A 22,205-nucleotide genomic window follows, 5' to 3' on the forward strand; every position below is an offset into this window, starting at 1 on the left:
GGGTCTTGCAAAGACAGTCCAGGTTGCCTTTGAGTGTCTCTTCTATAAGCGACTGCAGCCTAAAGCCTTTGCGGAAGAGTGACAGGTAAAGGAGGGTGCTTGTGTAAAATCAGAGGTACCTTCAGAAAATCCCTGGATGTCCTACTCTAGTAAATTCCTGTTGGTGCTAGAACCTCCTGAACTTAGGTACTGTATCAGTCATCACTGTATCAGTCATCTTAAACACCTGAAGTGAGCAATTGCTAGATGATTACTTTTCTCTTAATTGTTGATGGGCTAAGATCTCTTGTGACTTGTTTAAATTCAGTCATTGGTTATTTAAGGTGGTATATCCAGTCCACTGACTTATTAGAGGTATGTTGTGTGATCGATACATGTGTTCATATCTGTTAGTCAAGAAAAGCTTTCAGTCGTGTCCAGTTTATGAACCTGCTTTTTTTAAAAAAAAAAAACAAAAAAAACAAGCCACCAAACCAAAATCCTTCCAGTCTCACCATGTTCTGTGAACCACAGAGTGGTTTGGAGAAGTCACCTGTCTAGTCCATAACTGTTAATTCTCTGCATATTTCGGATGTGTCCTCTTGACATGAGTTCCTCTATCCCTTTAATTTTCTGACTCCTGTTTAAAAATGCAAACTAAGTAGCTGTGTGTGAGATAGGGAGGAGGCGCCCTCTCCAGGCCCTTTTGGGGATACTCTGGAGGTAAAGCAGTGATGTTTAGGTGTTTCACGGTATAGGAGACAGTTAATAGTAAATCTTTCTAGTCTCTGCTGTTCAGAAGAATTGCGTGAATATGCTGCTCTCACCAGGAATGTTGGGAGTTCTCATATGAAGGTAACTGAGTCCTCTTCAGGTCCAAGACCATGTTTTGTGTGTGTCCAAGAAAAGCCTGAAGGAGCCATCACGATTGTGCTTTTTTCAGGGCCAAAAGCTGGCTAAGCGGAAAGTAATTATTTTCTTTTTTTTCCTGCTGAAATGTTCTTTTACAAATTCACCAGAGAAAAATGTCCTCGCTCGCATGGTTTTGATTTTCTTCCTTAAGACTTGGAAGGATGAACAATGTTGCAGTCCTGGGAACAATGCGAGTCAAGGTTCAGCTTGATCATACAGCTCCTTTCTTTTCATATAATCACAGTTTATTTTCCACTATTAAAAAGTGTTGTGAAATATTTCAGTGTTAAAATAGACAAGATAGAAATCCTAGCACCGTAATAAACTGTAGTTTTAGATTTCTTCCTGGAGGGGAGAATAAATTAAACGGGACAAATACCTCTTTTTCCATAGATGTTTTGCAACTGTCTACATGCTGCAGGCTTGTGTCTTAGTTAATCACCAGCAATGCCACAGAAATGTCGTCTTATAGCAGCACGTTTCCGTTTCCCTTGAGTTGCATCTGCCAGCAGCACTGCAGTGGTTTTACAGCTGTGACAGAGCAAACTGCCTTGTTCGGCTTCGTGGACGCATTACTAGCTAAAATAAGACTCCACAATGTGGATCACACTTGCTGAATGTGTTCTACAAAGCAGAATGCTGCTGGTTTTCTCCCTTTCCATTCAAAATCCAGGTGTTGACCTGGAAACTTGAATCGATTTAATGCAGAAGTTGATGATGGAATATGATTAGGAAAGCCCAGGATGGCACTGTTAATTTTTCTACCTGAGTGGAGCATTGCTTAGTGCTTCAAAATGTAATTTTAGACTCTGAGACATCTTCTTCTTTATGGATATAAGTGACAGGCTTCTGTGAAATCTAGAAATTTCTTTTGCACCCACACTATTTTTTTTCCATATTACTGATGTCCTGGGACATTATGGCTGAAAATGTTGAGGCTAATTTAATACTTGTGATTTGTTGAAAGGGACGGGATTGTTTGCTTCCAGCAGTTTGGATACTGAAAATAGAATATCAGTTTAACTTTGCTAAATCTTTGTCTCTCTGTTTTTCACATGCCTTGGTTATTTAGGTGGCAAAAGATTCGGTGGAATAGCTTTTACATCTTTTAGTTGACAATGTTTTTCTCTCTTATTAGGCTCTGAGGATATTGAATTGAAATTAAATGTCAGCTATTTGTCTGCACATGTGCATTCAGTTCAGTTTTGGTTTAAAGTGCTGGAAGCTACAGTTGTTTTTACTCAAAACCTCAAAGAAACAGGGAAATCTAAGCAGTTGAAATTGATCTTGGTGTTGCTTGAGAAATGGCAAATACGTAGATGCTGTAAAGACCCTCTCTGTATGCTGTCTGTGAATATGCAGGGAATGACATACCTCAGGTCTCTGGGGTTCTTAAGACTACGACATGTTCCAGGATTGGAAGACTGACTCGTTTTGCAGATGATCATTTCTTAAAACTGAGTTGTTTCTGGTTTCCAGTAGACTTCCTCTTTGAAGTTAGAATCACCTTTCTTTGCTTCTTTTCGTAGCCCACCACGTATTAAAGATGAACCAGATGATGATGGGTTTTATGCATCTCCTAAAGAGGACTCCAAACCCCTGAAGAGACCTCGAGAAGATGATGAGTAAGTGGTGTGGGTGCTGATGATGTGGATGTTTGCTGTTAGTTTTAAAAAGATGATGACATTGAAGGAGCAGGTGGGATTTTGGTTTGTCAGTCAAAACTTGTTCACATGGTGATGGAAGGTCTGAGACCAGGCACCTTATGCGGTTCCAAGGTCTATGAGCAGGGCAAGGATAGTATTTGTGATGTTCAAGGCAAAATACAATGACCTGCTGCTGTGAAATGTTGCAGTGTATTAAATAAGAAAGAAAAAAAAAAGCAGAAGACAGCTAGGGGGAGAAGACACCGATGAAGATTGTAAAACATAAGTCTGAGCAAGTGAGGTATTAATGCTAGCTGAGTGGCTGCAGTGGTTTCTGTTGGGTGAGGAAATGGCTGCACAAGAGGAAGAAAATGCATAGTCAGCCTGTTTGGGGGCGGGGGGAGGTTTGCCTGTGCTGCTCAGCATTATTTGCCTAGAATCGAAATATGTCATGGTTTCTGCTGAGGATTTTTGTCTCTGTAGAAAAAAGAAAAATACACATCATGTTTGCCTGATAAAGTAACCTACCTAATAAAATAAAAGCCCAGTTACATCACACTGATCTGTCACCATCTGTGTGCATCCAGCTCTTTAGATAGTGTGACCTTGTTTAGCAGTCTGACGTTGAAGGGTTGGAAGGGTTTAACCATAGTGGTGTTCTGTCCCTATGTGGTATTTCTGTTTGCAAGAGAGATGGGTGTGACGTCTTTTCTTTAATCATTTGCTGCCTTCTGTTAAGTTTTTGCAGCCTCCCGTCTCATGTCTGCAATGGAAAGATTAAGAGTTTGCCAATAGTCATTTTTGTTATTGTTTGAACTAGTGTGGGATGCAAAAAGTGAGTCTTGTGGGCAGATCCCAGACTGGTGACCGGAGAAGGAGTTGAGAATAGAACACACCACTAATCTTTTACCTGTTTATCCCACCCTGGTAATCGCTGGGTGGCTACTAGTGTTTTCGAATTGAATTTCGTCAAGGATGGTTTTTACTTCAGCAGTGTAAAACATGGGGAGTTAGCGTAACAGCTTACAGGTTTTAGGATTTTGTAGGCTGTTTTGCTGGTTAAAGGACTATTCAGTCTCCCAGACAGTAGGTTATAAATTATATTCTTTAGAAATTAAGCATGCCATATGTTTATGGCATGAAATATTGTGGACTTGTGCACACAAACTTTGTGTATATATGACTATACTTTATGTTCCCTGCTGGAAAATTGATTATTTTCATCATCTGGTCCTTTTGTTCTTATAGTGCTGAGTACAAACCCAAGAAAATCAAAACAGAAGACATCAAGAAAGCAAAGAAAAGGAAACAAGAGGAAGAAGAGGTAATGAAAAAGACGAGTTAATTTCTACGCCTGAGAAAAGCAAGGCTGACAATTTGATGTTGAATTATGTAGAGCAGGGGGAATCTGATTCATGGGTGAGGAGGCAGGGGCCAGTCTGGGTCAAAGCTGCATGTCTTAAATCCTCACTTATCCAAACAGAAGTGTATAAAAAGTTAGGAAAGCTTTCTCCTACTCTTAAAACAGCGGGTGGAGATTATGCCACCAGGAGGTGAACTTCCAGTCTGGTGCAGATAGTTCAGTCCTCCTGTTAAATACTTTGTAGGGGGTAGAGAAGCATTGCTACCGACACCTGGTGATTGCACAGATGATGTAGAGCATGGTTCAAAAGCGGAGGAGATGAAACTAAGATTAACTGCTAGAAAGATACTTAAAACTTTTGATAGAGCCTAGGGTGGACACCCCTTCAGAGGTAAGGAGAGGTTAGCTATAATTTGAGACTTAACAAACTACGCTCCACATTTAGCACACTCTTGTGAGTCGCTTGTTGCATGCACCTCCTGGCAACATGGGTAGAGTGTATACCCGTACTTTTCCAGAAGCCACCTCGCAGCGTTGTAAGTGTGCTCCATAGCATTGGCCAGATCTGATACCCCCTCCTTGGTCTCTCCACTAGTGTTTCTGTAACTAAGCAATCTCCTTATTGTGGCCCAGACTTACTGCTTGTCAGGTGAACTAAAATAACCAATTGTTTGCGCACTTAATGTGTCCCAAATGTAAAGTAAAATAATTTGGCTTAAAAGATAAGTAGGAACACCAGCAGAATTTGACTTCATAGGATGATCTAAGAATGCACTTACATAGTGAGGCAACTGGTGTTCAGTTGTTCGCAGTCAAATTTATATACTGTAAAAGGCTGTCTTTCAGTTCTAAAACATGTTTTCGGGGAGGGAGGAAGCATAGTAGCTTGTTCTAACAGATTCTTACTCATCTTACAGGACAGCAAAGCAAAGAAGGCTAAGAACAAAGACAAGAAGGTCCCTGAAGTGGACAAGAAAAAGAAGCCGAAAAAAGAAGAAGAGCAAAAATGGAAATGGTAACTAATATATTAATGATGTAGGCTATCCTCTGCAGCTGGACTCTCCCATTTACCTCCCATTCTGACTGAGTAAGCCCATCTGGCTTTCTCTCTCGTGGATTCGTGAGGATTTGTTCTGAATAATTGGCTTACTTTCTGATAATCTCTAAATAAATATCATATTCACTGTGTTCATCCTATGAAGCAGAAATTCAGTACATTTATTTTGGAACACTTAAAACAAGAAATAAGATTTTTGTGGGGCTTCCCCACCCCCCACCAATCAATGGATTGTAGAGGCTGGCTGTAATGATCGGATAAGTGTTCTTATGCCCAGAACCCACTCCTTGCTGACCTTCTTCAGAGCAATAGGAAAACTTGTAGGCTTGGAGTAGCAACAGGAACATATAAATAACGTGCAGATGTACTATCTAGTGTTCTAGAAGATCTTATCTGTGTTATAAAGGTACTGCACAAGTGGGTGCCCGCCTTTATGCTCTAGCTGGATGCTCTAGCTACGCTCTAGCTGGATGTCAACTATGTGCCTCAATACTGCTCTTGCCTTTGGCACAAAAATGAAAGTTGGTCAAACAAACAGTGAAGCTTGGGCTGTTTGGAAAATGAATTTCAAAAAGAAGTTTTAAATGGAGGGCACTTTCTATGTTGCCCAGGATCCTAAAGTGGCATTGAGCAGCTGAAGTTGTGCTTCCGTTCACTGTTAAATTTTTTTTAGAACCATTTTCTTAGAACCTTCTTTAAATAGATGTGAACTTTTTGGTTCATTTGGAAGACGGGCCTGTGCTGCACTAGTAGTGCTTTGTGTAAGAAACCTGCTGGATTTTTTTTTAACTACCTGCGGTAATTTAAGCTATTGTTACTGCTAGATGTGAGGAGCTTGCATGTTTTGAAGTTTGAGCCTTAGTACTTGCCTCAGTTCAATGCGTTTGTAGTTTTCAAAAGCATGTATGTTTTCTCCACTCCTGTAATGTGTTTTTTATGACCTTTTGGGGATGATATTCCCATGAACGTTTTCTTTCCTCAGATCGTTTGGCTATTCTTAATAGATCTGTAGTGCTGGGGAACGCCTTTGCAATATTCTTCTGTCCTTTCAAGTTCAGTATTTTACCCCTTTATCATCACTTCTATTGATGCACCTTTGAAAAGAAAAATTCTTCTGTAGTGTTTATATTCTTTACCTATTTCTCTTTGATTGTCACAGCTTCCTCAGAACATCAGTGCTTGCATATTTTTTTCATACTTCTGTACTCTCAGAAATTTGGGGTTTAGGCCCCTCCCAAAAGCTATCTGTTTTTTTTTTTCTTAGCAATCCACTTTTTTTCTTGATCCCTTTGACACAGCATCTTTTTAATGTGCTTTGACATTTCCAACCTACAGGGACATGAAGCAGTAGGAAGCTACAGAAGATCTCTTTAAGCCTTAACGATCTGTTGTCTTTTTAGCTTTGTCTCAGCTGCCCTTGCTGGTTCTAACTTAATATTCTATTACTACAGCTCCCTTTTATTGTAGTCTGTATCCTTCAACAGCAAACCTTTACTGGGAAGCTGTACTGCTCTCCCCTCGCCTGTCTTTGCAGCACAGTCCCAGGTAGCTGTGTTGAGCTCTGTGATTTGTGCTTACTGCTCAGGAAGAATGCCTTTGAAAGCATGTTTTGCAAAATTTGGCAGGAGGTAACCGCATCCTTCTGTTCCTGTCGTCCATCTGCAGCTTTGTATAGCTTGTCTTTGCTGGACAGGGTTTCATCTGCACTTCAGTTGTGTCTCTTAAGGGCATTTTATGTTCCATCTGAGTCAATTTTCTGAATGTCTGATCTCTTGTTTTGGCTGCTTCCTCAAGTGCTTGCTGCCTTGAGCATTTTCATCCTCACTTCTGTGAATACTTGATGCTAGGCACTCCCATGGCATCAGCCTCGTTCATCACCACGCAGAAAGCTTTTAGAGGTCATTTTCACACCCTGTCAGCAAGTGAAGAATATGTGATCCAGAAGCATACCTTAGAAGCACTTCTCCCACCTTGTGTTATAGCAAGTTTGTTTCCTTGAAGTAACATATCCCTGAGGTATATTCTATTTTTTTTCCTAAGGATCTTCTCTATTTTCATTCCTCTTAAAAAATCCTCCCCAGCTCTTCCTTCGTGAGCCACCCTGGCATTCCTAGGCCTGATATGGCATTTAATCAAGGAATCTGTATGACTGATTAGCTCAGTTTTTGCTGAAATCGTTAAGGCAGCTTTCCTAATAGGTCACATTCTTTTTCTTACCGCAAAATCATCTGTGGAACATTGCTTTAGGACCAGGAGCTTCCTTGGGTGGTGTTGCTGTAATGTTTTCTGTTTAGAACCAAAGGAGGATGAAAAATTGGCTGCCTCCAGGAGGCTTGCTTTTACCTTTTGTCTTAATGCTTGTGTACAAGGATTAGGAAGGTGAAGGTGGGATTGGGAATGATTTGTCATCTTTCTGTGGTAAACTTTGTGGTAGCTTTGGGCTTAGAAATCACCCTGTGGGCCCCATGCTTCCTTGTAGCCCTCCTAAAAGTCACAGCATGCTTCAGCTATCTTTTTAAACTACTACTTTCTACAAGTCCTTTTGCATGCATCCTTTATAAAAGAACAGGAATGGGTAGAAGAATAGAATATCTCATTAAGGAAATACCAGAGTGATAAATCTTAAAAAGACACGTCTGAAAAGCAAGAATGACAAACCTGTCCTGTAAAGTAGTAGCTACGGCGAATGATCTCATTTTTCCTTACAGGAATAAAAATTCTCTTTGTCAGAGAGGATAACCTTTTTCTGGCTGGGAGGAGAGGTGAATGGTTTAAATTTATTTTGCTAAAAGGAGCTTCTGGGTGCAAGAACCTAGGCCTATGTTTGACAAAATATTTAGATTTCTAGATTCTAATTATTTTTTTTAAAAAAAAATCATTAGGAATGTAAATATTTGGGATCTAGACTTCAAATGTCAATATTAGATTCTTATATCAGCATAGTTTACTCAAGTCTCTTTCCCAGCCAGGGACCGAAATCCAGTGTGTGGGGTTTGTACTGATAGCTGGGATTGTGCGCATTGCTGTGAAAGATGTCACTGTGCCTTGCTAACTACAGCAAAGCACTGTGTCCCGGTACCATTGTTGTTCCTAAATTACTGATGTACAGGCACAAGTGAAGTGTTTTGAGTGTCTTCTAGCAGAAGCTCTTTTTTCCTCCGCACAGTGCTTATCCCCTGTACAGTGGCCCTGTTATTGTATTAGGGATTACATGATCTGTGTTTGTGCATCAGAATTCCTTAGATGCACACAGTACGTGCACGTCTTTTCTCGGCTGCTGCTGATCCCAGTGGGACTGCTCTGTAGGGCTGTCTGTTGAGGGAGGCTTGAACTTTTTTTTTTATTGTGGCTGCTCAACAAAGTGGTCTGGGCAATTCAAGGATGGAGTGCTGTGACAAGTTAATGGTCTTGCAGTTGATTAATCACTAAGGTAAAATAGCCTTTCTCAGCAGGGAATCCTGTGCCAGCAGCATGGAGCAGTGATGTTCCTGTAATCGTGAAAGAAGTGTAGAGGGGAAGGAGAGCAGAATCACTGGCTTGGGCACAGTGTACTGGAAACCAGGGGAGGACACTGGCCTGGCAGGATCTCTTTTCTCTGTAGATGAATTGCTGACCCCATGCATTTGTTCAGTTGGAATGTGAGATTGGTGGCGCCTGCCTTGCCATGTTGTGATACTTAATGCATCATTTACAAAATAATTTTATAGATGTGCTTTTTAAGACGAGTTTGCAATTTTCCTGTGCTACTTGTTTTTTCTTCAAGTATGATTTTCTTCCTCAAAGGATTGGAATGAGTTTAAAAGGACAGAGTAGGTTTCAATCTTTCTTGCCTGAGCAGGTTCGTTCTCATTTAGGTTGTAAATGAACATCTGTTTCTTTATCCCTGCCCTTAGTGGTCTACTTGTCCACAGCTGAAAGCAGCTGCATGATGTACTACAATTGTTTGGCTTTGCTGAGCAGGCATCCTGGACCTGATGTTAGATCACAGCTGACTCTAATTTGGCACAATCCTAGCTGCTTTACAAGACTGAATTCTTCCTTTTCTTATGTTCCAAGCTTTTTCGGCTGTGTGATTTTGTGAAAAGAGCAGCAAGTGGGAGGTGAGGACTGTGGTGTTGTCAGGTGATCTGTGACTCAAGGTGTTCTCTTCAAGGACATAGCTGTGCTTTTTTAGAGAATTAAATAAAGGAAGAAGGAAAAAAAAATAAATGGTCACAGGGCACTGAATATTTGTACTTGGTCTGTGCCTGGCAAAGCACTGATTGCTTGCTGATTTTTCTTTAGCATACTCTTATACTCACTTAGTAATAAAATGAAGATTAGGAGCTTAAAATCATATTCATTCTTATTTCTCTCAAAGGTGGGAGGAAGAGCGTTACCCTGAAGGCATTAAATGGAAGTTCCTAGAGCACAAAGGTCCTGTATTTGCTCCGCCATACGAACCTCTGCCTGAAAATGTCAAGTTTTATTATGATGGTGAGTTAATCTGTGTTTCCACTTGCCGGGAAGAGAAATAAACATTCTCAGAGTGTTGTGCTGTTCTTCCAGGGACTGAAGAGATGAGGAGGTGGTTTTGTTTTAGTGGTGAGCTTAAAAGAAGTTCCTCAAGGGCTAAGTGAAGGAACAATCTGTGGAAGTAAAGGAACAGCCTGCTTATTCTGCTAACCAAGCTGGCACATAGGTGAACTCGTTCTCACCCTGTTATGGTGGTAAATCTCTCTGGCTACTTAACAGTACAAGAATGTCTGATGCCTGAGAGTGGAGCATTGTGTAACAGCAGCAGAGTATGGAGTTGTAACCGCCTCGTCACCTTTAGGCTTGTTCTGTTTTCTTTAACCTTACAAATTGCATCTTCCATCATCTGTGATGAAATTCTTGATGATTTGGTAGCATGAGTGGAATAAAAGACAATTGAATTTTTATATAGATGGGTAGGGTCTTGTAGGAATGCATGGGGTGACCGTGGCCTCAAGGACACAGCCTTGTGGCATTAGTCGTTGTCCCACTCACTATAATCATTGTGTGTGGTAGTACTAATTGTTGTGGAATTCTAATATGCTGGGCTGACTGGTTGTTAGAGGCTCATGTGGAAGGGATTATATGATGTGATGCCTGCTGGAGACGAGACTTGATGACCCGTGTGCTTCCTTTTAGTCCTGTGATCATGTTAAATGAAGGATCAAATTAACCCAGGGTTGAATTAAGTGGGAGGCATTTGAAAGGGTGAAAATGTAATTTTTGGTGAAGGGGACATCTGTGCATGGAACTTTTCCAGGAGCAAAATACTATTTTCGTGTGACATGACGCGGTGATTTTAAATACTGAGAAATAGGTGACGTTCATTTTCAGCAACAATGTGGTGAAATAAACCTACTGCATCCTATTAAATGCTACCTGCAAGCAAGTAGCACAGTGATCAATGCTGCAGCCTTCTTTTGTAGAGTTTAATAGAAGTGGGTACAAAGTTGGGAACTTATTCCCTCTCTCGAAGGATGTATTATCTCTCCTGCCTAGAGAAGGGGATAGGTGAAAGGAAGTAAGCCCTTCACTGTAGCTGTCCCTTTGGTGCAGGCAGCAATAAGCTCCTGTTCTGTCTAGCCATCTAATTCATGAAACCTCTAGGAAGCGCAGGGATTTTTGCAACCCCTGCCTCTGGCATGGGGGAAATTCATCAATAGTCTCAACAGTTATTGGGTGGGCAGGGGGTTCTGGCAAATAAAGCAACCACATAAGTCTTCCTTGAGAAACTAGGCAAAAAATCAGATGTCTGATTTACACAGCAGCTGCTGAGAGCCGCTGTCTGTGCTCACAAGGCATTGTCTAGTTTCCAGATTATCCTAGGATGATTTGTAGAGTCTAATAATCACTGGCCAACCAGCCAGCTGCCGGGCTGCATGCTCTCACTGGAGGAATCTGTCCTTCGCCTAGCGATTGCGTTGCAATGGGACTGCCTGTGTTCATCCAGCACAATGGCTGCTGCAACTATTGTTAGTGCTTACAACGCCAGACTCAGTGAAGAGGTTTGAAATCCCCAAGACGTTTTTTAGGGCTTGACTGTGCAAGTGGCTGTCGTTAACAGGCTGCTGTTTGTAGCCTAGAGATGGCTTTAAACCACATGTTTTTCTATAGATGGAGCAAGGTAAGAGAGTAGGTGTTGCAGTTGCAATTCAGTCATGACCATGAAGTCTCTTCTCATTATGCCCTCTGGTTGCTTTCTGGTTTTCAGTTTTTAAATCGGGTAACTAATATTCCTGGCTCTGGAATAAACCTTTCTTTTCCAGTTCTGTCACTGAAAGGCTTTTCAAGCCTTTGTGAAAAAAAGAAAATTGATTCCAATGAAATATATTTTAAGTTATTAGATAAAGGTGACTGAGCCTTTGGCAATTTGGGAAGATTATCAGTCATTTTTAGCCCTGTAACAAGTTACTAACTTAATAGCCTCCTTCAAGCTAGACTTGCAGCCTGGAAAAAAACGTTTCCCTTGCTGTCTCTCCCTTCCCTCATTTCCTGTTATAAGCAAACAAATGCTGTATTTTATGTTGCAGCTTAAAAATTGGCAGAGTTACTGTTGGTTTTAATTTAGTTGTGGAATATTCTCAGATCACTGGGAGGAACCTTTTGCTAAGCCCTGTTATACGAGGGTTTATAGATCTTAAGGCTTATAGATGACTCCCATGCTTTAATTTTGGAAATGATGCAACTTTTTAAAACACATAGTAAATCAAAAGTGTGGTATTATTTACCAAGAGCATAGAATCAACAATAGTGTCTGTTGTATTGACTTTTGCACAGTAAAAAGGTCGTTAAGAAATCCACAGGTGTTGACTGCCTGCCAGCCCTTTGGGACTTTAAATATTTCTTGCAACTAGCTGGAGATGTGAGCTGCATGCAAAATCCTTCTCAGGGATCACTGGCACCTCGCATCTTAGGAATGCGCTCTGGACTGAAAATACGCTCGATAGGAATGTTAAATGTCGAGTCCGCAGCTCTGATCTTGCAGCAGCGTCTTTTCCCTTTGTTTTAAAGTCTTCCCTTGCAGGAATTTTACTTTGTACTGCAGTCTTGTAGATAAGCTGAAATATGGCCTCTGCATTCACAGAAAGCTCAGTCTTTCTCAAAAATTACTAGCTTTTGAGCCCGATTCGGAGACCCGGGAGTGCATTCCCACAGCAAGGGAAACCATTAGCAAAATCTTGACACATTTCCCTGCAGTGGTGTTAAACGCTTGGCATTGCTTTCCAGCCTATTTGTGGTGTATCCATAGGAAGGTCTCTTCCTGGCTAGAAATAGCTAAAGGCCAGAAGGGGTGTTCTAAAGTGGAGTCCCTCTGTGGATAGGAGTACAGAGACTGCATTTCCCATACATCTGAGTGCTGGAATATGACATTTAATAAAATCCCCTGCCTCTCTCATTTCAAACAGCACTATCTCCCCAGGAACATACACACCACTGGCATGTCAGGCACAGGGCTTCCTGCAGGAGGCCTTTTCCCCTTCCTGCCCTGTGTCTCAGACCTGTCTCACATCAGATCGCTGTTGCTTTTCTTACTGTTTAGATTCCAGAGGAAACTTTTTTCAAAATGTTTATGATGAAAGTCAAGCAGTTAGGCTGCTCTGTTTCCTTTGTTCGTCCAATTTGCTGTACTATTTAACATTCTTAAGAAAAACTCCTCTGTGGTAAAAATAGTGTATTTTAAGGTAGTTTCTAAGGCCTCTTTCAAGCTTCAATTCCTGTTTACTATTTTCTTTAAAAAGAAAACCTTTCTTTGTAGGTAAAGTCATGAAGCTGAGTACCAAAGCAGAAGAAGTTGCCACATTCTTTGCAAAAATGCTTGATCATGAGTACACTACAAAGGAGATCTTCAGGAAAAACTTTTTCAAAGACTGGAGAAAGGTATGCGCGTAGTCCTGACTGCAGTGACAGCACACAGTCCACACTGCAGTGGCCGGTGTGGCCAGGATCTCCGCAGCATGGGCAGTGAAAAGCAGCTGTTGTTCCATGCAGAGGAAAGTCAGCTTGAGGCAGCTAAAAGCTACGTCAGATCATACTTGTGAAATTTCCAGTTTATCCTGTAGTTTCACGGGGAAGGACCCTATTGTAGATACTTTTCTAAACCAATGGAGTCTGACTCCTCCCAGCCAAATTTGCCTGACAGGGTATAACTGATTTGGTGCACGCCTTGTTGGAGAGCCAGGTTTATATTAGAAGGGAACCCTTTCCAGAGACCTAAAACTCAGAACTTAATCTCGTTCGTCTTATAAGCCATAAGGTCACACTTTTAGATCACTCAGTGCAATTTTCCTAGATGGGTTACTGGATTTCACACACACCCCCTGTTCCCATCCCTCAACAGTCCCAGCCACTGTTCAGTGCGAGAGCTCTTTGGGAAATGGTGTAGCTTTTCCCAGTGCTTGCAGAGATCAGACTGCTGATCAGTCAGCAGCTCTGCTGCTTTTCCTTTTCTCTTTGGCTGTAGCTGGAGTGAGCACAGGCAAGAATTTGGGGGTTTATTGTGAAAACCTGTCTATTTTTCCTGTTTAAACCACCTGGGGTAGAGTAAGCTCTACTATGCATGAAAACTTACTACGTATGAAAACTTAAAGTGCTGCTTTCTTTCTGCAAGGAAATGACCTCTGAAGAGAAGAGCACTATCACCAACCTCAGCAAGTGTGACTTCACCCACATGAGCCAGTATTTCAAAGCTCAGACGGAAGCTAGGAAACAGATGTCCAAGGAGGAAAAACAGGTACCAGAGGGAATTCCAGGAGAGTTCTGATTCTTAGCTGCCTTGTAAATGTCTTTGTGTGATCATTCCTCTGCCTGCCTTGCTGTTTATAAGTCAGTGTTTACTAGCTTTCAAATTGTTACTTTCATGTTGACTGTAGGAATCTTTACTGTGCAGCTTGGGTAGGGCAAAGCACTGTGTTTACAGCTGAATCCTCATCCTGGCTTAAAATGATACTGATAGGGCTAAGCTGTGGTGCAACTATACCACAAAAGAACTCGCATGAATAGATTCCGAGTGGTCGGAAAGATTCATGCACTAAGGCTCCTGATCCTGCTTAAGTAAATAAAGAACCAGAGGAGCTGCCTCCATGGAAGCCTTCGTCCCTGGCCAACAATGAGCATTGGATATTCCATTAAGGGTAGATTTTCATTTTAGAAGATCCTTGGGTTTGCAGGGCAGAATTCAGCATGATGGAAAGGATGCAGCAATGACATTAGTGGATACAATGAGAGAACAAATCTTAAATATCAGGTAATACATTTTTCTGAATAAAAAACTGTCTTCCAGTAGCATGGCTACAGGGTCTTGTAGGGAGCGAATTAAATAGCTTTTAGATGACTGAGACTTACTGCAATGGAAGTTGGAAGCTTGCTGCCGTTTCTCTGTTGGTATTTTTCAGTGCCACCATAATTATTCCCTAATACCCCTTAAGTGAGAGTCCTGGTAGCTTGCAAGTATGGCCCTGGGGGTCAGAGGGGTCCCACAAAGTTGGCAGCCCCTGTCTTGATGCTGTTTCCATTTAATAAGCATATGGGTGTGCCCTTCTCTGTTCCTGTCCATGGCAGCTATTACGATGGAGCAGAAATACATTTTTCTGTTAGCTGCTTAGTTAGCACACTGGCGCTGTCTGTGGGTCAGATGTCTTGTTTTGAGCTGCAATGTTTTTGGTTTTCCTTCTCTGTAATTAGAGTTCAAGCACAGAAGTATGCAGTGAAATCTCAGCACATTTTTATGTAGGAGACTGTGTTCTGCTTGGAGACCATTTGCTGACACAGGCTTGACATGTGGCAAACTGGAGACATTCCTCTGCCTGCTTTCCAATGCTGAGTTCAAACAGTTTTTTTTTTTATATGAACAACAAGATATAGAGTCCAATATATGTCAGATGCTTAATACAGACGGTAAAGCAGCAGTGCTGTGTTTAGGCTGCCCTTGTAGCTGTGATGTGTGGACAGAGGTAAATGCCTCTCTTGTGGCAAATGTGCAACTGTCTTCACCAGCCCTAATCTGGTTCTCTTAAATGTAAGTTTTAAGAGCGTTTTCACACATTCCTTCCCCTTTTCCAATTTGTGCTGCTTGCATTTTGTAAATGCTTTTCGGGAAGTCTGCTGCTGTGTGTTGATACAGCACTTGGCATGATGTGGTCTGATATTGAGTTGAGTCTTAAGCGTTATTGTGGTGCAAATACAAAAATTGTTTAAATCTTGGTATTCCAAGGTGTATGGGATGCTAGGTTTACCATATTATCTTTGCTTTTGGCTTTTTCCAGAAAATCAAAGAGGAAAATGAGCGGCTATTGAAGGAATATGGTTACTGTGTGATGGACAACCACAAGGAGAGGATTGCCAACTTTAAAATCGAACCCCCAGGTCTGTTCCGAGGTCGTGGGAACCATCCCAAAATGGGCATGCTGAAGAGACGCATCATGCCAGAGGACATCATCATTAACTGTAGCAAGTAAGCACTGAACGCTTTACGCCTTGGCTTTGCTTTCTAGATAGGACAGCTTCTTTTTTAAAATCATCTATAGGCTGGTGTTCAAGCATGTAGAAATACACATGCTGCTTATCTCGTTCTCGTATGGATAAGAAACTGAGTCATGCAAGCAAAGGCTGAATAAGGCTATCATGGGTTTCGTTTGTTAACATGTTTTCTTCCTCATGCCTATGGGCTGTCTCTGCTTAAACTGTCTTTCCTGCTGATATTTCCAGAAATTGAATTTCTCCTAGGTAGGTTGCCCTACTTTGTCTTCCTTGGTGTCAAAGGCTAAGGTTTGGCAGGCTTCTCTTCAGTCTTTTCCAGATAAATGTCTGTACAATTGCAGTGTCCACAAATCAAAGCTGGTCCTAGCAGTGTGTATTGCCATCTAAGGTATAATTCTTAAGCAGATACATATTAATAGTAGTTGCATTTCTGATCTTCGTTTCCTGCTTGTGGAAATATGTAGTTATGTTGCCTCAGTTTCTTTCCCTGTGTTTTTTGTGTCATGGTATACATCGCTTTCCCTATTTTGATGCTGCAGAAGTCTCTTTCAATAGTTTTCATTTGCTGTTTTGTAATTCTCTGCAGGGATTCCAAGATCCCTTCCCCTCCACCAGGACACAAATGGAAGGAGGTCCGGCATGATAATAAGGTTACCTGGTTGGTGTCATGGACTGAGAACATCCAAGGCTCCATTAAATACATTATGTTGAACCCTAGCTCAAGAATTAAGGTAAAGATCTAGCTAAAAAAAAAGAAGTTTTTGTGGACATGTCTCCAAAAAGCAGATATAGCTGTTGGTTAGGAGAAAGAGAGAGGGGAAGCAAAATGATCTTGCTCTTTCATCCTACACTGATTGAAAAACATAAGAAGGTTTCTGTGCTTCTGTTCCACCTTGAAAAGAAAGAATACAATTGCTGCACAGGGGATCAGATGCAATCTGGAAAGTGTCTATTGAAAAGCATCATTGTGTCATTCCTAGTAGGAATCCTTTACTCTAAGTAAACCTAAAAGGAAGCAATTTATCTAAGAACAGACTTACTCTGGAGGATGTTTTACCTATTTTGGCCCTAACTTCCCCTGCCTGATCACGTAGTGAAGTTCTAACCATGGGTTGCTAATTAGTCAATTGTAAAATTAAAAATGTGGCCAGGCTACTGGCTGTGAAGACTGATAAGGAGCTGGTGAGAGAAGGAAAACAAACCCTGCTGTGAGAGCAAATAACCAGGCAGTGGATCAATTCTGTAAAAGCAGTGATAAACCTGTTAAAAGATAAGTAGCCTTCAGTTTTGGGAGTCAGATTTAAAGACTTCTTGAAGAACTTTTTTAAAATATCTTTTTCCTGGATTGGAAATAAGGGGTTTGTCCTACAAGTATCGGGAAAAATCTATTCCTTGTGAATTCATGCCCTGTTTTTGCCATGGCTTGAGTATGTAATGATGATGATGAACTGTTGGTCTTGCTTTTACATTTTGTGGGTGTTTAATTACACAGCTGAAAGAACATAAGTGCCATCTGAATAAAGCAGAGGAAACCATTTATATGTGGAGAAGCATGGAAGACATAATATCTTTTGTGTCTGTATAGTTGCTTCCATGGAAGCATTTAATATTATGGAAATCTGAATTACCTGCAGCTGCATAGCAGCATAGTTTGAAGCTGAGCTATTCAAGAGCAAAATCTCAGTGCTTTTGTACAGTGCCATTTGCCACATAGAGGCTTTGCACAGCCTTGAGTTGCAGATTGGAACTGATCCTTTGCCTGCTTTCTAATGCTGACTCTATTCCGAATGTCTGCAGGGTGAGAAGGACTGGCAGAAGTACGAGACAGCTCGGAGATTGAAGAAGTGTGTAGATAAAATCCGAAATCAGTATCGAGAAGACTGGAAATCCAAAGAGATGAAAGTACGGCAGCGGGCTGTGGCACTGTATTTTATTGATAAGGTAAGGGTCATTTCCTAGCATGCTTCTCTTACCTTTTCTGTCCTGCTGGGAACACTCTAGAATGCTGTGTGTCTTTTCCAAGGGCAGAATGGAGCCCAGTTACTAAGGTATCCTGAGACTTCCTGGTGGGCAGGCTCCCATCTCCTTTTCCTTCCCATTACCTGGAATCCAGAGTAATAAACTATTGTATTCAACATGACTATTTCGGGCAGCATTGTTTTAGTTCAGGCAAAATTCACAGCCTGGTTCCAGAATTGCCCAGTCGGATTACTGGGAAGTTTGTGTGGGCCTTTTGTCTCCAGCTGTTTCAGTTTTCCTGCTGGGAATTTCTGCTGGTTTGTCACCTCTTTAGTTTGAGGTCACAGTCATGAGGTTTCATAATTATGCTGACTTTTTCACCACAGCGTAAGGAAAACTGTGATTTTATTGATTCAATGAAAGCTACTTAGTGCCAGTTCCCAGAGAGCTGTTGCCCTGATAGTGTATGCTGTCTTGACAAACTAAATTAACAGCATTTGAACAAAATGGTTTGGTGTAAACCAGGGAACTGCGATTTTGAATAATCATGGTTTTGTATGAACACTGAAGGTTTTTCTTCAAAAATTAGAAATTTGTTCAGTCAGTACAATTTTTTATGCGGCCAGATGTAGCCCTTAGATTCTTTATATAACTCAGCGTCCTATATGCTATTTACAGTGTATTTATTCAGCATGTGGTGAAGAGGTGCAGTGAACTTTGTGATTTTGTATCAGGTTGAGTTCACATGGAAGTCAATTAGATTTTAAAAAACTATGTTTTAAAATGGATATCCGTTAGTCAGAACTGTCTTACAGTTTGAGTTCATGAGCAAAAGTTGGTGAAACATCTTGGTCTAAACTTCTTCTAAAAAACAGGTATTCTGGTAGATTGATAGATTGTGGCTTTAGTGTAAGTTTATTTAAAAAGTTTTAAAGACAATTTGGACTTGTTCTTATTAATGCGTTTTCTCCCTTTTTCCACTCCTATGGAGTGTGTCTGAAAGTTTCCAGCATCTGTCTGTTACTGGGATGGTTTGAAATGCTTACCTTTCTTTTCTTGATATAACATGTAGCTTGCCCTGAGAGCTGGTAATGAAAAAGAAGAAGGCGAGACAGCTGACACTGTGGGCTGCTGCTCTCTGAGAGTAGAACATATCAAGCTGCATCCTGAACTGGATGGCCAGGAATACGTGGTTGAGTTTGACTTCCTCGGAAAAGACTCCATCCGATATTACAACAAAGTCCCTGTTGAGAAGAGGGTAAGGCATCTCCGCAAACACATACACAGACTGAATTGCAAAGAAGTGCCATCAACACAGTTTTGATGGCAATAATAGGGTGCTTCGTTACTGGTCAGAAACCTAGCCAGAAAATAGGTCACTTAGTGTTCTTCCCGTACTATTGGCAGTGCCATGAAAGTTAAGCCTGGTGGTGGTGTGACATAACCCAGCAAATGAGATATTTGAACGTCTTGCTGCTCTTCTCTGAGGTCTCAATGTGAGCAGTTGGCAAAACTGTTAAGTTATGTTAGATTAATTTCTTGGGTCTCACTCTGGTCAGCAGAGTAGGTTCTGTCACCTATAGGTGGTAGAACTCTAGGCCCATATGACAAGTAAAAGCACAGAAAGTTCTGAAATACAGTGCTGGATGGCATGATTAAAGAAACAGTTTGACTTCAGCGTCTGTGATGGTAGCTTCTCTGTCACAGTGGTTTTGTTAATGTTGGAGCTGAGCCCTCAGTGAGGGAGATCTTGACCTTGCATGTTCCAGAGTAGGTGCACTGATACGTCTGCCCTATGAATGTTGGTATCTAACAAACAAATCTTTTTCTTAAGCAGTGTTAATTCCTTTACTACTTTGTCATCCACCAATTTCAAATCTGCTGTGATTTGACCTCATTCCAGAACAAATCCCCATCCAGCAGTGTGAGCCTGGAGGACACTATCAAATAAAGATTTACTTTTGTGGGTGTAACAGCTTTGCATCTGGCCCACAGCTCTGCAGCCAGCATAGTATGTTAGATACGGCATGTATGATACTGTGGTAATGGTGATGACAATTGGCAGTATATGTTTGCCTCTTTGGAAGCAAACCAACTGACAAAAAACAAATTATGGCTGCTATAGAAAAGCACGTGTGCTGGAATTTTTATTTCCTTGTTTAAAGAAGAAAATATTTTTCCTGTTTAAATTTATTTGTGTTGGTATCTCTTGGTGCTTACTCTTCAGTGCTTAAAATGGAGAGTTGATTATTGTAGAACTAGGAATCTTTGTGTATTAAGTGACTATAGAAGAATGTGTGTTGTTGAGAAGCTGGGAACTGGGGATTTGGAGTACACAGAGCTGGGATTTTTGTCTGTATAACGACGCTTTGGTTTTTCTCCCTACCCCACTGAGAATTTTTTTAAGATGAAACTGTATGAAACAGTGCAGCAATGACAAGGGTTGGGATTTAGTAGCTTCACTCCATAGGAAATGGCTCTTTGGCTGGAGTAGTGATGGGAGAGTAATAGAACGGTGGTAGCTTTGGGGTCTCTCTCTGTTAAGATTCTGCTAAGCCAGAGCAGAATCAGGTCTCCTGCAATCTTGATCTAAAGGGTGAGGATGAAGGGCATTGAATGCTCAAGAGTCCTGTTGCTGGGGAGGAATCTTAAACGCAAGCATTGCATTGATGGATAGGTCTTTGACTGCTGGGAAGTCACATCCAGCATCGTCACTGTTGCCCAAAAGCAGTTTAGGTGGCTCTCTAGCACTAGTACTTCCTTACATATTACTGCTACCCATCACTGTTTTGTCTGTGTACCTAAAGTTAACTTTTTTCCTGCAGGTGTTTAAGAATCTTCAGCTATTCATGGAGAACAAGCAGCCTGAGGATGACCTCTTTGACCGCCTCAATGTAAGCATGTAATTAATGGTGAGGGGTGTTGTTAGAGTACCATGAGTAGGCTCACTCTGCACCAGGCAATAACAGCTACTCTGTTCCAAAAATGGTTTCAGTGACAGTTTTCTTCCAGAGCTGGCCCAAGTGGCCTAAAAGCAGTGAGAGTCTTGTCTCATTCTGGTGTCTGTATTGTCCACCATGCCTGCAGATTCCTGAAGTGATGAGTTTTCGGTCCTGGTGAGCCTGGCTGGCTCCGACATGGGGAGGCTTTTTCAAAGTTCAGAGAAGATGATTGTGTGAGGTGACAGATTTTCAGAAGCAATCCCCATCTGCACATTTGGCTCTATGGGAGCACTGTGGTGGTTCAGGCACCTTCCCTGGGATATGGGACAGGCATGTTTCTACCTGTTGGGAACCAAAACCTCCACACTGAAGCAAACTTTAGTCACTTGTGATACTTGATACCAATGTAATACTTGTTGGTTCTTTGTGGTTCTTCTCCTATGGTTTTCATAGTATCATAGTATAGTTAGGGTTGGAAGGGGCCTTAAATACCATCTAGTTGCAAACCCCCTGCCATGGGCAGGGATATCCCACTAAAGCAGCTGCCCAAGGCCCGTCCAACCTGGCCTGGAAGAGTTTTGGTAGTGTTGTGGCCATTCTGTTGTGGTCAGGTCTGAGTACACCAGGTTTCAGCTGTGAACTGCATGTCTTCATGAGCCATGTGTCCAGGCATTTTGTAAATGCTGTGGTCAATTCTAGTGCTAACTGTCATCTCCTTTCTGCTTCCTTAGACCAATATCTTAAATAAACACCTTCAAGACCTTATGGAGGGACTGACAGCCAAGGTATTCCGTACTTACAATGCCTCCATCACGCTACAGCAGCAGCTCAAGGAGCTCACTAATCGTAAGTCTCGTCCTTGGAACTGATGGGAACAGATTTTATCCTGTAATACAGACCTGGCTTCCTTGGCTTAGCCACAAGTCTTGTACAGCGCTTTCTCGTTGCAGTTCTCCCACTGCAGATGTCAGAGAGCTGAGGTCTGACCAAAAATCTGCTACCAGGCAATCTTTTGGGGTAGCTGAGCAGCCCAGTACTGGGACAGAGCAGAGCTGACTTGTGAGCACAGCAAGGTGTGCTTGCTCTTTTGTGCCTGTCCTTTACCAAATCTTTTATTTGCTTTCTTTTAATTGTAAAGACAAGGCAGATGTAGCTGTAAAAGCCGCATGTTTCTTGGCTGCTTGTTCACACCCTCTCTGTTAAGCAGTGCTGGTTTGCACTTAACTTTACAAAGTGGGCACATTGAATCTGTGAAGCCCAGCAGTGTCTTTAGCAGTGTGGTGGTCTTGTCCTCTGCTCTAAGCATGGATAAGCTTCTCTTCTGCTGAGTGGCAGATGGAGTCTTCTGTTGCTATTGGAGAAACCATCCCAGAAAGAGTTGGGGCCCCCGATGGAAGTAGTCAGGCTCTTAGGACTAATTAGACTGGCCCATCAGAGGGGAAGATCAGTTCTGCAGTGATGGTGAGCTTGCAGAATTGGTGGGACACTGTCTGCAGCTCCACAGCTCTTGAAGGAGAGCTGTGTTCACCGCTTTCTTGTCTTTGCAGCGGATGACAACATCGCAGCAAAAATCCTGTCCTATAATCGTGCCAACAGAGCGGTTGCCATTTTGTGTAACCACCAGAGGGCTCCACCGAAGACCTTCGAGAAGTCTATGATGAACCTGCAGAGCAAGGTACCCCCACCCTTGCCCAGCTCTTGGGCTGGGGCAGGGCTCCCAAGTGCTGCATCTTGGGAGTCACATTTCCTTTCACTTGGGGTGAAAGGGAAAAGCAGGCTATAATTCCGTGTCATGAGTTGGTTAGTGCTGCCTCAGAGGTGGGCCTGCTTGGAGAAGAGTAGTGAGCTCAAAGGGA

At 41.9% G+C, this 22,205-nt stretch overlaps 1 protein-coding gene across 1 annotated transcript in view; it reads left to right on the forward strand.

Annotated features, from left to right (window-relative positions):
- Positions 1-22,205, forward strand: part of TOP1 (DNA topoisomerase I) — a 66,497-nt gene that overhangs the window by 40,597 nt on the left and 3,695 nt on the right. Inside the window, exons 7-19 of the mRNA XM_054081505.1 lie at positions 2,421-2,516; positions 3,786-3,861; positions 4,818-4,915; positions 9,318-9,433; positions 12,729-12,850; positions 13,581-13,703; positions 15,235-15,422; positions 16,035-16,179; positions 17,246-17,389; positions 18,480-18,665; positions 20,233-20,301; positions 21,081-21,195; positions 21,897-22,024. Of these exons, the coding sequence (XP_053937480.1) occupies positions 2,421-2,516; positions 3,786-3,861; positions 4,818-4,915; positions 9,318-9,433; positions 12,729-12,850; positions 13,581-13,703; positions 15,235-15,422; positions 16,035-16,179; positions 17,246-17,389; positions 18,480-18,665; positions 20,233-20,301; positions 21,081-21,195; positions 21,897-22,024 (1,606 nt within the window). The remainder of the gene's footprint in view (positions 1-2,420; positions 2,517-3,785; positions 3,862-4,817; positions 4,916-9,317; positions 9,434-12,728; positions 12,851-13,580; positions 13,704-15,234; positions 15,423-16,034; positions 16,180-17,245; positions 17,390-18,479; positions 18,666-20,232; positions 20,302-21,080; positions 21,196-21,896; positions 22,025-22,205) is intronic.

This window comes from Cuculus canorus, chromosome 16 (assembly GCF_017976375.1).
Source record: "Cuculus canorus isolate bCucCan1 chromosome 16, bCucCan1.pri, whole genome shotgun sequence".
NCBI classification, from domain to species: domain Eukaryota; kingdom Metazoa; phylum Chordata; class Aves; order Cuculiformes; family Cuculidae; genus Cuculus; species Cuculus canorus.